The sequence below is a fragment of the Trachinotus anak genome, unplaced genomic scaffold, assembly GCF_046630095.1.
Source record: "Trachinotus anak isolate AG129_WGS33_773 ecotype Australia unplaced genomic scaffold, CSIRO_AGI_Tana_v1 ptg000002l, whole genome shotgun sequence".
Classification (NCBI taxonomy): Eukaryota; Metazoa; Chordata; class Actinopteri; order Carangiformes; family Carangidae; genus Trachinotus; species Trachinotus anak.
This window is the reverse complement of record NW_027273853.1, coordinates 10,048,467-10,064,482: the sequence shown is the minus strand read 5'-3', so window position 1 is coordinate 10,064,482 and position 16,016 is coordinate 10,048,467. Positions and strand designations below refer to the sequence as shown.

The window sequence follows — 16,016 nt, the reverse complement described above, 5'->3', positions numbered from 1 at the left end:
CTTTAACATTGTTTATAAGGTATAAAAGGCTATATTACATAGACAACGGTCACTCATACTTACACTGTCAGCTGTGCTGTGATGTGATGTACATGTTACTGCTAAAGTCATGGTTCAGTCCCATCTTTGACACGCGGCCTCACCCACCTCAGTGAATGTGAGCCTCAGCATTCTACCATCATTACTGAACATGTCTGAGCCTATTTTTAGAGGTTCACATGATCATGTGCAGGCTGACAGGGAATATTTGTAGAACTCACATGTAAAACATATTTACCAGAACATCATCTGACCATGTCTGCAAGAAGTCACTTCAAGAGCACAGTGTTCAGTGCAGCTTATGCCATAGTAGCTAAACCCTTTTGATGTCTCTGGGTATATTCGGCTGTCTGTGAATTCCTGATACTTGTCGTGTTCATTTTCATTTTAAAAAGTCAGAGTCATTTTTGGAGTCATTCCTTGAAGTGGTACAGTGTCACGAACAAAAAGCGTGCAGTCACAGCGTGTTTGTAATGTGAAGACTATCAGCACAGCACTCCACACCATCGTACTAACATAATAACGAGTCAAGGAAACAAAACACTAAAACAAAAACATCATTACATTGGGGATATTAATATGTGTGTAACTGATGTAATCTTTTTAGATTGTCTTGGATATGGTCAAATTTATTGATTTAGCACATAATAACACAACATGCTTATTCTCAGCTAGTCTTTACAACCCCTCAGTAGTCCAAAGATTTGAACCTTTATTCTCAACAGATTTGTCTTTCCTCTGTTTTGTAGTGTGAATTGTGGAAAATTGTGTCACCCAGCGTTTAGCAGGTAATACACTATGAGGTACAAATGGATAACTGTGTGTTCCCCACCTTTGTTTTTTTTATTTCTAAGACATGTGAACATGTTTGTCTGTTAATCATCCTTGTTGTTGCACACTAACAACAGACTGTGGGTGGTTTGAATGTTGTTTTGCATTCCAAAGTCTGGTGAGGTGCATCTTACTGTCTGAACCATTTGTTGTGTTCATCTAAGCCCTTATGCACAACTAACCACAGGGAGATTGTTACTCACTTTTTCCTGAGCTGAGGGTCAAGCTGAACATCCTAGATAAAAGATGAACTGTTCAACAAATCTTTTATATCACTACCATTCAGTTCACTTTGTTGGCGGTTTACTGTTTTCCAAGGAAGCTTTAAATCTGCTTTCCTGTGTAGTTGCTGGTTCCTACAAAAGGTTTCTTTTTATTAGGCAAAAAGACATCAGAAAGTATGATCACTGATCACTTTGTGACACAAAGGTCAGTTAAGTCTTCATTTTTTTCTTGACAATCTGTCAAAAACCTTGACTGTGTGAACACCCCTTCATGCTCTGTCCCTTATGGATGCACAGGCTATGTCTACATCCATAAGTTCTGACTATGTGCCTTTGCTGTGTTAGTGCAGAGAAGAGTCTTTTGTCTTCATTAAAAAGAAAGAAAACAGTCAGGATCACCACTAAACAGAAGTGTTTAAAAGCACTTATTTCTTAAGAAATGCTGTGTGGTCATTTTGAAATGCAATCTCAGCCACTCAGTTCAGTGCCCCCACCCCCCACCCTGTTTGCTTGGAACACCAACACACAAACCCAAACACACACACACACACACACACACACACACACACACACACACACAGGCACACATAGGCACACAGAATCCATATTGGACCAAGCAGTGACTCTTTAATACATATGGGTTTGAATTGATAAAAGGGCTTCGTCTTGTGGTAAAAGCCACAAGAAAAAATGAAAACAACACTGGTTGTTTATGTTCACATCTCAATCAGATGTTTTTATGCAAAAGCATAACATACAAATCATTCAATGTAACTCTAACACAGCTGTCATAGCAGTGTTAAAGTAAGCACAGCATATGTTGAGCTGAGAAGTAAATGAACATTATTGCTAGCTTTCTTAGGTTGGACTAATATTGTAAAGATATGATAAAACACTCATATTGTAATACACTGTATAACATTTACAAAAACATGCAAATTATAATATGAATTAATCATTAGGTATAAATACTTTGAAGCAGTTTTTCTTAAATATAATGTTTCACATTATTTTTAATTAAAATCCAGCAGCAGTTTAAAGCCCTTAAATGTAAGACTGGTTACAGTCTTCTGTCCTGAGGCAGCCCTTTGATCTCACAGTGAGCAGGGAACGATTTGATCAGTGAGACTCAGTGTGTGGAGTTGGTCTGTTCTCTGTGTTGGTGTGAATGTACCTCTTGCTGCACCAGTCTTCTTTAGCAGACTCAATGCATATAGGTTATGTTGGATCAACTAAACACACTAAATTGAACCCGAGTGTCAGAGTAATTGTGGTTATCTGCCTGTGATGGACATGCAACCTGCCCACAGTGTTGCATTAAAAAGTTTGCATGCTCAGTGAATCTTAACTGTATTATTTACTCATACACAGAGTTTATATACACAGAGAATAAACTCTCTTTTCTCAGCTCTGCAGTGTAGACACTGTACTCATGTTTTTTTTTTTTTTTTTAAGAGCTCGACCATCTTGTTGGCTCTTCAGGCTTCGATTTGAGATTTTTGGACTTTGCTGTTGACACAGAGGTGTAAAAACAAAGATAGATGTTGCTTAGCTCTAGTATTTTGATGGAACTATTGCTATGTTTGTACATTTCAGTCCAATCCTCAATGGGCTACCGCTGTCGGTGGACAAGCACCAACCTAAACAAGAAAACAGTCATTTAAAGCAGACAGACACTCCAAACAGCATGTTGTGGATATGAGCAGTGACATAATCCATGTGGTGTTTCATGTGAACATGTCAGCGGAAGCCAGTTAGAGCAGAGTCTAGTGTCAAAATATAGATGTGAAGGAGTTGGTGGTGTTGCATTTCGTGTCTGCATTTTATTTACTGTAAGTGCTTGAGAAATAAAAACTGTGGAGGCCCAGACAGGGGAAAACTTGGGAACTAAAAGCTGGCCTCCGAATTCTTTCCATCACGATGTTAATTCTGAGTTACAATTACTTTGAATTTACACGGGATTAAATTTTTCAATAAATTTAGCAATTGAAGCAACAAGTACACACTATCCAAGCAGTAGTATAGTTTAGTGCTTTTAGCTGTCATGTATTGAGCTGGACACCTACAGCAGTAGGCAGAAACGTGACTGAACATCTCATTGGGATGCTTTTCTTCCTCACTTGTTTCATAGAAAGAAGTATCTCAACAACCATTTGTCATGTTTGTCTTTAACATTCTCATTCTGTTTTTAATAATAACTAAAAATACCATTTTATATTTATATGTTATTTTTGCAATGTTATTTGATCGCTCTTTTTCCCACAATAAAATGTATTGTGGAGCATTTTTCTTTAGCTAATTTTTAATTACTCCAAATACTGCAATACACAATTTGTGAAGTTGTGCGTTGCAGCATCATTTCTCCTATTGCTCTTAATCTGTCTATTGTCACAGGCCAGCTCTTTGGCTGAGGCAGCTAATTTAACACATTCACTGTTTTCAATTTCACTGCATGTAGATTGATTATAAGGCCCAAGCTAATTATCAGCAAACCCTCAACGGGCACACAAACACACTACAGCTCAGAGCCTGGAAATGCCTGTTGGCTAAATAGAGCATCAAATAGAGCGTTGTCTCTGCTAAAACAAAGTCGGTCCAATTTCTCCGCCCCTCCCAACCCTTGTTTTGATGGCAAGTCGACACAGCATTGATTATGGTTCACTTAGGATTTCACCTGTCACTGGAAGTGCTGAAAATCCTCAGACCTCATTAGATAGAGAAGAAGGCAAATCTCAGTGGCTACTCATCATTCTGCACAATCAGCTGTTTGGGAGTAGTGAGTTGAAAACTGTGTGCACCTCAACTCAAGACTTATTTACTTGTCCACCCTATGACTTCCCTAATAGTGTCCCCAGGAGGGAGTCACCTCCACCTCTACACAGAATCCCCTTATATATTCAGTCATTTAAGACAGGCAGTGAACTCTAATAATAAGAAAAATCATCTGTCTTGTATGAAATTCTCCTTTTAACTGAGCATAAGTCAGTAAGTGTAAGTTCATAATAATAAAATGCAACTGCTTAGCACATGTAGGCCTTAACTTGAAACCAACTATGTAACTTTTCTTCTAAATACAGGTTCTCATTGTTTTGTTTTGTGATTTTTCAGAAGGGTCTGCAGGTAGTATCACACCTGTCACCGTGCTGCACGGGAATGAACATCTTGTGTGTGTTGCCTGCTGTTGTGAGCCAAGCTGATGTTATCCCTTGTGATCCCTTTCCGTGTTTGTGCACCTTGAGTATAACAGCATGGAGTCCGAATTGTTAAACCATTTTTAAATTGACTCTGAGTTGGGTTTTTTTTTTGTTTGTTTTTTTTTTTTTCAGTGTCAATAGTCTTGTCCTTGTTTCTACCAGATCTACAGATTGAAAGACTGCACTAGGTAGATAGATGTAAAGTACATGTAGATGATGGGTGAATGGAATAAGTATTCATATTAAATGAGTGCCTCATTTATATAGGATGGTACCATATAATCTGAAGGCTATGAATGGTGGAATATTGATGAGCAGGGTAGATGGGAGAATTTGCAGTGCATGGTTGGCAGTTTCTGTCCTTATGCAGTGACCTGAAACTAGTATATCTGAGGGATTACACTTTTTTCACTGCTGTAGTATTTCTGCTCTAGTCAGATTTTCCTGTCTTGTTCCCTCTAGAGCACATTGTTGTTCCCCTCCTAAAGAATGTAGGACATCCCTATGGGCACAAGGTGTTCTATCCTATGGCGAATGTATTGAACTTCGGATGCTTTCAACATCTGCTGTAAAAAAAAAAAAACAAAACAAAACCAAAAAAACACTTTAGAGACATCCTGGTCTGATTCACTGCTGCAACTGCTGCATTCCAATATGTCAGCAGACTTTTCAGTCTGTTTAAAGCTGTTAGAGAACTGGAAATGTATCCACAGTGACATGGTGGGAGTAATTGGCTTGATTCATAGGCCCATGCTGAGATCTCATTATAACAGTTTAAACTTCAGAGGACTGATGGGGGAGCAGACAATAAAGGTTGCTTCTCCCTATTCTTCTTCTTTTATCAAGGTCATTGTACATAAATTGGCAGTCTGTATTTCTGACTGATGACTTGTCTATGTGCTCTTGGCATGTTCTGTTCTTTTTTTTTTTCTTTTCATTTTTTAGATCTGCCTCCAAAGTGCCAGCGAATGAGAAGAAGGAAGGAACAGTAAAAACCATGAGTGAGGCCTCCAACTACACAGGCGGCTCGGACTATGCCGCAAACCCCAGTAGCCCAGCAGGAAGAGTGAGTGACAAACATGATTATCATGGCCTTATGATTTATGTCTGATAATTTTTTTTTTGTGGATTTAGCTCACTTTGGTATTTACACATTCATGCTGTATTTTTAGCCCTCAAGACCTTCCAAAAAAATTCATAATTTTGGGAAGAGATCCAACTCTATCAGGAGGAATCCAAGTGCCCCAGTAATCAAGAGAAACTGGCTTTATAAACAGGTATGTAAGAATATAAGACTTCAAGTAAAACTTTTTATGAAGTCAAATAAATCATATAATAAGGTGAGAAGCAGAGAAGGTAAGTCTTTCTTGTGGTGTGGCTGTGTGGATTTCCACAGTCTTTCATTTCTATCTAAAGATCTTCTGACTGTATTTTGTGTTTGCTGCTAATTGGCACATGTTAACAGAACTAAGATGGTAAACATTACACCTGTTAAATATCAGCATATGAGGGGCCTCATATGCCTTGTTTGAGGCCTTGGTTGAGGCCTGAAAGTGCACCTTTGTTTACATTATATGGATATTTATTTTAGTTTATTTTATGTTTGCTTGTATTTGTTTGGTTATCTGTCCAAAAAATAAATTAATGGAACTGATAATTAGAAACAAGGATATTTGGGAAAATTGTCTGAATCTGGCTTACTTAGTGAACAGCAGGTCATCTTGTGACTGCAACCTTTATTTTTTACACATTGAACGAGGTTGACATTCTCCCTCTCCCTGTAACATTTGCAGCAATGGTCTTAAGATGAGCACAAAGGGAGCTTTTTGATGTCTTACAGGATCTGAGCATTTCTTTGTCCAGTGTTTCTGCTCAGCCAGTCATCCAGCACGGGCAGTGTTTAAATACCAATCCCTCATCACAGCTCCGTGGTTACTTACAGCAGGGTGAAAAGGGGATGCTTGAGGCAGCTCTTGGCCAGACAGGACTCTCTCATGCTTCCTAAGTGGGAGACTCATTTAGTTTTGATTGCAGCCTCCCGGCGCAGTTTTGTGAACACACGATGGCCTCCTTTGGTACAGCTGCCAGCTGCTATTTCTTTGGGGACCTCAGTCAGGGTGACGTAGATCAAACTAAAGACTCACAAATCTGCTACCCTGAATAAAAGATGGATTTGCACTTTTATTTTCCTGCCTCATTGAAACCTGGAAGCTATTGAAGTCCTTGGCGGAGGGAAAGCTGCAGCCCTTCAGTTGATCCATTGGGAGAACAAAATGCCACAGTGATTGATGTGATTGGTGAAAGCCTCGTTTTTCTCCTCCTGCCTGAACAGAGGAAGATCTGGCAGAACTTTTGATAAAGTTTATTCGTTAACACATTGTAAAATTAGCAGTTACGACCTTGATTGTACGAAGGGAAGGTGGATGCAGGAAATGTAAATCTTATTGTTTTGTTTAAGATGTGTCTCCATTATGAACATAGCATCTGGTATTGTGAATTTTTTGATACTAATGTGTTAAACATGCTGGTTCACAGAACTGAATTTCCATTTAAAGTAAACTGCAGCCCACATGCCATTTGACCATAATGACAGAGTTGTAGAGGTCCCTCCCCCTACTTTTGTCTCCGGGTGGAATCCACCAGTAAGGACCCTGCTCAAGTTTTCCAATAAAGCAAACGGGGGAGTTAATACCCTTTTCCTCACCCTTCATTCTTTTCAAGCAGCAGCCTGAAAACCTCTTTGATCATAGCATTGCAATACTGAAGAACAACTTAAGCAGAGGAGGTTTATTTTTGCTGGCCACTGAACAACATGCTCTCTTTTAAAAGTGAAAGCTGGTTATTGGGTTGAAAATACAGCAGAGCATGTTTATTGTTATGTTTATTTCATACCAGAAATCAAATGTTTCCCCTAAACCAAATAAATTACTCCTAATCCATCAAAGGAATGTTTAAAATTTGAGTAGCACAAAGTGGATGAGTTCCACACTGTCTCCATTAATTAATTAAATTTACTCACAAAATTTCAAATTACAAATGGCAAAAAGTCCAAGGAGATATTACTACGTAGATAGATATTAATACATGCATATAAAGACAAAACAAGACAAATGGATACCTGATGTGTGGGTGACATGTCAGTCAGTTGGAAGCAACAGATTATGCAGCATAATTCACACTTGAAAATACAAATCAAAAAGTAATTGATTGACTGTTGTCCGGTGAAGACACTAGCTATATGCAGCAAATAGTTCATCACATCAGAGGAAGAATGTTTTCTTTGTCATTTCATGTCACTTGTTCATGGAGTAACTGTGCCCTATTCCCCTGGTGTCTGTGTAGGACAGTACAGGGATGAAGCTGTGGAAAAAGAGGTGGTTTGTCCTGTCTGACCTGTGCCTCTTCTACTACAGAGGTGAGTCCTGTCCTCTTGGCCGACAACATGTTTCATTAGTATGGCACTGCTTACAACAACAGTAGCTTTCAGTCAGTTGTTCAGTGTGCTGCTGTGACCTTCACAGCTCCACAAGCCGTACTCTTGTGGATTGTTAATGTATCAGGATCCAAATCCCTGTGGTAAGCAGCCTGTCAGGACCGAATGGAGAGATATCGTGCATCCATTCTGAATGCGCTGTATATTCATTGAAATGGCTCTCCTGTAGCTGATTTGCTGTTTTAGAGATAATTGTTTCCCCAAGCAAAGTGAGGGCTTAAAACAAATCTTAGATGCAGCTGTAATTTTGAAAGAGAAAGCAAAGCAGGAAATTTGATTTCACACTAATGTTAAGTCATGAAACAGGGGTCCAGAGATGATGCTTTTCTTAGACAGTGGTTGCATGCTTATGTAACTCTTGGATCCAGATAGACCAAACAGAATTTATCCTGCTAATATTTACAGATCCTGCTCTAATTCCACATCATAGGAACCACCATCGTATTATTAGAGTAGTCACTCTTTTTGAATATTTGTGGTATTTATATGGTTATGTAAGTTTGGAAAGACAACCCATATTTTCCTAACCAAGTAATTAAATGTTCTACTTTGATTAAAGGGGAGCTTAATGTTTTATTTAGATGGCCACCGCCGCTGTCGTCAGCACAGTCCCAGTCCAGTTTAAAGGTTTTCCATTCAATTATTAAAATCTGGCTGTCCTTATAAATTTTCCACTTTACTACTGTTGCACATTAGGAATACATTTGCAAGTGTTTAGATGTGATCTTTTCTATAAGCTGCTATTGACTGAGCTGCTTTTGAGCGGGCATTTCAGCCTCTCTCATGCGGCACTAATGTTTGCATCAAATATTGACACAGCTGTGTCCAGAGAATGTTTGCGAACTTTCCTTTTGGGAAAAAAAAATGAAATGAATACTGTGAATCGACGAGGCTGTAAGGTCAGTCTTGCATTGCACAAGTCCACATATCACAGTGCCCCCTGCTCACTTGATGCGGATACAGTCATCATTTCTGCTGATCAGGATGACATCTAGTCTGTGTTATTTCTGGTGTCTGCCAGTACTGTCGCCTTCTTTCCGCCCACTGACTAACAAAAGCCACAGACAACAGCAGACCTAAAGGCTTTATCCAGGCAGACGTGCTGAGAGACTGTATCCATCAGCAGGGAGTGGGCAGAGAGGTCATGAACTACACTGCAGTAGTAGTTATCAGTTATCAGACTATTGTGGTGCACTTGGGATCTCCCACACTGTTAGCTTATATTCACAGACTGTTGTGCCGAACCCGCTGTGTTTGTGTGCGTTTGAAAGAGAGAGGCAGGGACACAGAGCCTTGATGAATAAATAAATGTGTGGCTAGTGGGCTCAAGTGTAGCTGATGCTGGTGAATAGAGTCATCATCAATCCTTCAACCTTCAGTAATGGCCGCAGGGCAATAACATAGGTCTGGGATGAACAGCTCTACCTCTAAACTAAAGTCCAGCTACCATTTACTCCCCAAAATATTCCTGACCATTCGTGGTGAGCCTTACTCGTGTCAGTTACAACCAGTATGTGTTACGAGTACATTATTTTCACATAACATCCCCAGTCAACACTCACAAACAAACATGCACACATACTAAGCAAACAAAGTGAATGCACATATGGGACTGGAGCAGTGACTGCTTGATGTATTTATCTTGCACTGTTTTGAGTAAGCAGTGCAGATTGCTTATATCAATTTGGGAGGTTAAGACATTTCCTGCTTAAAACTCTGGACTCAATCTAATCCCCCCTGTGGAGAGTTGCTCTATTGTCAATATGGAGCCCTGTCTGCTAACCTAATGAGGATTAGAGCAGCCTAGTTGCATAGGATATTGAATCAATGCTCATCTTTTCTGCTGATTGGACTCTGTACTCTGTTCCTCTTTAGGTTTTTATCACAATCAACTTGGTTCTCAAGCCTTTTTATGTTTACAAATTAATGTTCAACATAAGACTTCAGTGTAGTATCATCAACAAAACTGCAAGTGCAAAACAGTCTGGAATGTATTGTGTTAACTTGTTTTTTTCTCTGCAGATGAAAAAGAGGAGGGGATACTTGGCAGCATCCTCCTACCAAGCTTTCATATATCTATGCTGTCTGTGGATGATCACATTAACAGAAAATATGCCTTCAAGGTCAGTGCATCGTTTGATTCCTGTCAAACTTTGTTAGACTCCACATTTTATGGTTGAGTACATTTAGAGCAGAGGAAAAAAAATCATCAGTTTTAGTTTTTGGGGAGAAAGCTCTAATGAAATATAATGATTAGAGGTGAAACTGGAAGGTACTTTTGATCACTGGTAAACAGGTTGAAGTTAGAAAGCAGTTTTTACTGTGGCAGTCTTATATTGCCACAATGTTTACTTCAGCATATAAACTTAGCTTCTCTGTTTATCTTTCATTGAACATGTTTTGTCTGTACTTTGGAAAGAAAAAATGCATGACAGTGAAGTAATTCAAGTCATTCTTTTAAAAGTCCTTTTAAAACTAAGAAAACACATGCCAGCAGTCATATCTGTGCAGACTCCTGCCAGTGGCATAGTACTAGTGGATTGCAATACTGACTCGGAAATCCCAAGTTACTGGGCAACAGGCATTTTTATGGGATCTCAATGGTGTGTACAGTATTTGACTGTGGGTCCTTCATAAACCCTAAGAGACAACAGAGTTGTTCTGCCAAGTTCAGCCAAACACAGACGCCCAGGAGTCTGCTCAAGGCCTCTCCAACCACACAGCCCACTCCTTTTCCAGCTTAGACTCAGGCTGAAGGAGAGCGAGTTGAGGTAGAGCAGGGTACAACCTCTTCAGTTTACAGTGATCCCCTTGGGAATGGGATGACTTTTTGACTGCACATTTTTCATGCTGAACTTTTCCTGACCATGTCATTAAAAGTTACTTATTTCTAAAGATTATTCTGTAGTAATTGGAGCAATGACGGAGCTCTTTAGTTTTTCAGACAGTGGTAAACAGGATATTGAGGTTGTTCACTAAACATTCTGTTTTTCTCTTTCTGTGTCTGGTTTTAACAATATATTGGTTTGTTCACTGAGAGGGAACAGAGCCACAGCGGGACAATGTGTGTGCCATACAATGAACTGCATGGTAAGTCCTAAAGCATTGTGGCAGATTTACTGCCCTAATCTAGTGGTATGCATGAAACTGAGGTGACTCATGGTTTGATTTATGTGGATGGTACAGATGCCCACAGCCAGGAGTATTTTGCAAACCTGCTTTTTCCACCATTATTTGCTAAGAAATATGACATGCATTAAAGTCATTGTTGCTTAAAAAAGTGTCTTATCAGCTCTACTTAAGTCTTATTTTGTGATAAAGCTACATAACCCTCTTTTTAAGTATTAAAAATCACAGTTGAATTGATTTTTTTTTTTTTGTCTTCTCTATTTCAGGTTACTTTCTCTGCTTGTCACATTTCCTGTCCCCAATCCTGTCTATTGTTACAACAGGCAACACATCCCAACATGCGGACGTACTATTTTTGCACTGACACAGCCAAAGAAATGGAATCTTGGATGAAAGTAATGACAGACGCTGCACTTGTGCATTCAGAGCCAGTCAAAAGGTTTGTAAGAACATCACTAATACAGTCATTTTTAGAGAAAGCCTGGGTTTTTTTTGAAGTTGGGAGATTACAGTGGGTTGTTTCGCTTTTGAAAGGAGAAAAAGACATTTGGAAAAGGCATTTCAGGACAGTTCTTAATGACTTGCTTGCTTGCTTTTCTCCATCCTGATTTTCTTTTTTAGCATGTGTACCATAAGCAAGTGCTTTTAAATCCCTCTGTTAAGCCTGTTAAGTTATTTGGCATCAGTTCAGCACCCGCCTCTGACATTTCTGGTCTCTGGGTTTGTTGAAGAAGCTGTGACTTTCTTTCATATTATGTAACTTTTTTTTTTTTTTACTATTGATGTTTATTAAGGAGTAACAAATACAAGAATGCCATGTGCATGTGGGAATGTGTACGTTGTGAGCACATGATATAGGTGGTTCAGGGGGTGGTGTGCACAGCAGCAAAAGCTGATCAGGATCACTGACTCATCAGGATAGGTTTTTTTCCTTCCTTTTTTTTAAACTGTGTTAAATGTCTGTCATTTGGCAGCTCGCCTGTTTCATGCCCTCCTTTTACATGGGCGAGCAGAGGCGTAACGGTGAAGTGCTCTGTAATTACACAGAGCGGTAGTGCCTGAAATCCACCGAATAGCCCTGTTAAAGGGACTGTGATGCTGTCACAAGACTATTTAGCATAACAGAATTATAATATCTATCCGGTTAAGGCTATCTTAATTTCAAAGTGTCAAGCGTCTTGTGATCTGTGGACAGTCTGTGGAGATCTTTTCATATTTTAAGCTGGTAGTTGGTGTTAAAGAAGAAGGAGGTACAGTAGCCATAACCTGATCTGTTAAGGACCTTTTTCCCCTTTATGTGTTTCTACAGTCTCCTCCAAACAAGTATGAGTGAATGCACACAGGCTTTCTTAGAGCTAAATGTGTGCTCTACTGGGCTGGTGGAGCCACAGAAGGCTGGAGAACACATTACGTGACTAGTGCTGCTATTTAAGAGGATACAAGTGGAAACTGTGAAGGAATGCCTTTCCTACTGCCTTCTTATTGGTAACCCAGTGAGCCATGCTGCGAAGGGGAATTTGCAGAACTTTGAAGTCGTGACCTTGAGTCGGTATGAGGCCAGGGAGTAGTGGTGTCTATTACCCCCTGAGACTTCCCTAATGACCACAGAGCTGTAGATAGGTCTTCTGGAGAGGAGGTAGAGGGGAGTTGAAAATGGATTACCAGGTTCTGAGCACCACCTTTAAGATGTGCCCCAACAGAGGCAATGTTTTATTGGGGATATCTGATTTCCTTTTACACGCCCAGCCTCCTTTGGCAGCTGGAAGAGACATTGTGCAACTCTTCCCATTTTCTTCTCACTTTCTTTTTATTTCAGAGCTCCCCCTATTATAAGAGTTCACAAAGGTAGTGCATTAGGTCTACATACTTGATATAATGTCTCAAATACCTTTTACTGGTGATCTAACACAAAAATATCCTAGCTGCCAATTTCATCTAATTTAGATATCATCTACCTGTCCATTACTGCACACATGGTCCTATCTGTCTTGATTGCTTTTGGATAACACATGGCTTGTTCCATTAATCACACTCAGGCCTTCCCTTTGTCTTTTTCAGGTTAGATCGACTAAAAGTGGAGCAATGTGGACCCCAAGAGATCAACCATATGGCCAACCACAGGCCACAGCTCACACAGCCTGAAATCCAAAACAATGAACGCAACCGTGAGGTCGACCTTGAGCGCACTGCGGCAGTCACCTCCACCACAGCAGAAGAAGAGAAGAAGCAGCTAGATGCTGAGCGCTATGGTTTCCAGAAGGACGGGGAAGAGCGTGAACGTCCACTCACAAAGATCAACAGTATCAAACTGCAGCCAGCCCAGGCAGCAGCCATCAAAGCTAGCATCACCTCACCACAGACTCCAGCTGAGATGGACGGGTCACACCAGGTTAATGGATCTGGTGAGCAGTGTCCAGCTGATGGGACCAGAGTCCCTCCTCAGCAAAGTCCCACCCATGAGCCTGACCGCACCCTGAGTAGGACCAGCTCTATGCAGCAGCTGGAGCAGTGGGTTCGCACACAAAGAGGACGCAACCAGGATGATGACACCCGGAGGTTGGTTTGATTATAGGGCCTTTTGCATGTTTAAAAAAAGATTAGTGCTTCAGTTATTTCATTGCTGCAAAAGGAGAAAATATGTCAGCACATGTTGTTTTTAGATTATTGCACAATCTGGCTCTACTTCTCCAACAAGAAGTGGAATTTTGCTAAACCTGGTTTAATCTAGAAATGCTGATTCACCTGCATCTTGAGACAGGAGGGATTCTCCGTACGCATCTGAGTGGCCACATACTGTACATATGCAGAGTCAGATTTTCCAAAGCTTTTTAGTCCCGTTTCTTTCTAAAGCTGTGTTGTTTTTAGCCAGAGGATTCACACACTCCTCACCATGATTTAAACACTCTGACATTACACTTAATAGTGTAATGTCAAACAGTAAGTAGACCTGGGGATACATAATAGCCAAGCAGAGCTGTTAGCCAGAGTTACGGCCTGCCACTGACCCTGCTGTGAGAGCTGTCTGTCTGCCTGCCTGCCTGTCCATCTGTCTGTCTCTCCATCTGGTTGCCCAGCTTGTGCTCATGTTTGACACAGCCTTGTCTCTTTTTCCCTACTCACACACTGGATAAGTTGATTTAAGAAATGGACATACACACCTGTTTTGAGCAGTGCATGCATTTAAGAAGATTATTATTGATGAAACCACAACAAGGTGCTGGCACTTGCCATTCTCTCTCCATTCAGCAGCCTGTGTTTGTCATTACATGCATGTCCTCCAGAATGATGTTTACTTTCCATGAAGTCACAAGCTTTTTTCAATGCTAGCGTTCTAGCCAGGATCTGTCAGGGAGTCTTAATAGGAAGCTCTCGTAAAGCCAGCTGCACTGACTTTGAACCCACTGTGGAAATGGAGCTTTTCATAGCTTTGATGTCACTGGAAAGGTCTAATTTGTCCTAGGGGGTTCTTGCTTCTCTTTATCTGCTAAATACACACTTAGAAACACATTAAAAAAATGTTTTAAAAATTAAAATATTCACATATACTGTAACCTGCCGCAGTCATCTTGACTGATGTGTTGTGCTATTCAGACATATCCTGAGCAGAGGGAAGGATCTTCTTTGCATCTGTGTAGAAGACTGGGGATTTTTTGCAACCACTAAGCTTTAAACAGGCAAATCAAAAACTTTTACTGATTGCTATTTCATAACATGACATTGCTTTGATGAGTGAGACAGACAAATATATTCTTTTGAATGCAGAGACATTCAAGTCTAATTGACTATAAACAACTTCTTAATTTCCCAGTTGAAGAATTATTAAACCAGTGTACCAACCTACCTCCTTTGAAGGCTGATGGTAAAGGCCTCACTAACATATATGGATAATAAAGCAGGTTGTTGTCCAAAAATTAGTCAATAATATTATTAATTACAAAATTATTTGACTTTCACCAAACATCAGTTAAAGAGAAGTCAATAAGATCTGTTCATCTCCCTCAAAATGGTTTGTTTTTCTTTCTCCCCAGCATCACATCATACCAGACACTGCCTAGAAACATGCCAAGCCATCGGGTGCCCTACATGCCTCAATACGGAGATGGTTACCGCAGTATGCCCAGGAATAGCATGGCCCAGCGGGACAGCATCTGTAGTATGTCGCCATCATTGTACGACCAGGCCCTGGGTCCTTCGCCGGTTGACAAGCGCCGCTCCATGCGTGATGACACCATGTGGCAGTTGTATGAGTGGCAGCAGAGGCAGGCCTACAGCAGGCAGCCGGGGCTCTACAGCAATATGGCCAGTCCCAAAACCATGATCAACCTGTCAGAGCACGCTGCGCCCAGCCACTCCATCCCTCCCTCGCCTTCCCACGGCTCCCTGTCCATGTACGGTGGCTACTCTCCGTTGCGATCCTACAACATGAACAGTGCTCATTCTGAGGTTTCCTCCCCCATCTACAGAAGAGACATGAGCATCGACAGACGGCTCAGGCCTCAACTCAACAAGGTCAGTTAAGTCCCACATACATGCTGAAGGGCTTATTTATAACTTTCTTTCAGGGATATCTAGTTGTGAAGTTAGTTTATTTATTTTTAGATATCCATCCCTGCTATTTCTGCTTCCACCCTACTACAATGGAGTTGAGTGGAATTTGGTTCTCCCAGTATTGGAGAATTGTCATAGCAGCAACATCTCTTTTCACAATCAGTGTCAGAACATGCTTTACAGGTTACATTAGAGGTACTGAAGAAATTACCCTTCTAAAAACTGTTAACATTGTGTATCTTTGAATATCCTGACACTTCTGGAAAAAAAATGTTGCTGTTTATATTTTTAAATGTCATTTTTCTCTTTTCTTTCTTTCTCAAGAGAGAGACAGACTGTCAGAGGTCCACCCACTAGCTTTTAGAGTGTTTGAGCTCATTTTGTTACGTACAATTTTCTGAAATGTCAAGAACAAATCCAAGCTTTCATGCTCAAGTCATTTCCGATGTTTTGAGCAACATAAAAAATCCATTCATCCTCACTTTGTCTGTGGTGACAGAAATCTGAGATGCATATCTCAATACTTTGGCATATAAACAAAAAATATCAAGATAATTT

At 40.3% G+C, this 16,016-nt stretch overlaps 1 protein-coding gene across 18 annotated transcripts in view; it reads left to right on the top strand.

Moving 5' to 3' along the window:
* Positions 1 to 16,016, top strand: part of LOC139631277 (pleckstrin homology domain-containing family A member 5-like) — a 79,216-nt gene that overhangs the window by 46,480 nt on the left and 16,720 nt on the right. For 17 of the 18 annotated variants that reach the window (XR_011693348.1, XR_011693347.1, XR_011693344.1 and 14 more), the window contains 7 exons: positions 5,234 to 5,354; positions 5,461 to 5,565; positions 7,631 to 7,703; positions 9,804 to 9,904; positions 11,234 to 11,349; positions 12,969 to 13,466; positions 14,939 to 15,419. Coding sequence is in view for 15 of the 18 variants with exons in the window: in XM_071495393.1 (XP_071351494.1) it covers positions 5,234 to 5,354; positions 5,461 to 5,565; positions 7,631 to 7,703; positions 9,804 to 9,904; positions 11,234 to 11,349; positions 12,969 to 13,466; positions 14,939 to 15,419 (1,495 nt within the window). In the remaining 3 variants the exon portion in view is untranslated. Of the gene's footprint in view, positions 1 to 5,233; positions 5,355 to 5,460; positions 5,566 to 7,630; positions 7,704 to 9,803; positions 9,905 to 9,940; positions 10,872 to 11,176; positions 11,350 to 12,968; positions 13,467 to 14,938; positions 15,420 to 16,016 lie in introns of those variants that run through there. The other variant, XM_071495476.1, reaches the window with a different exon arrangement.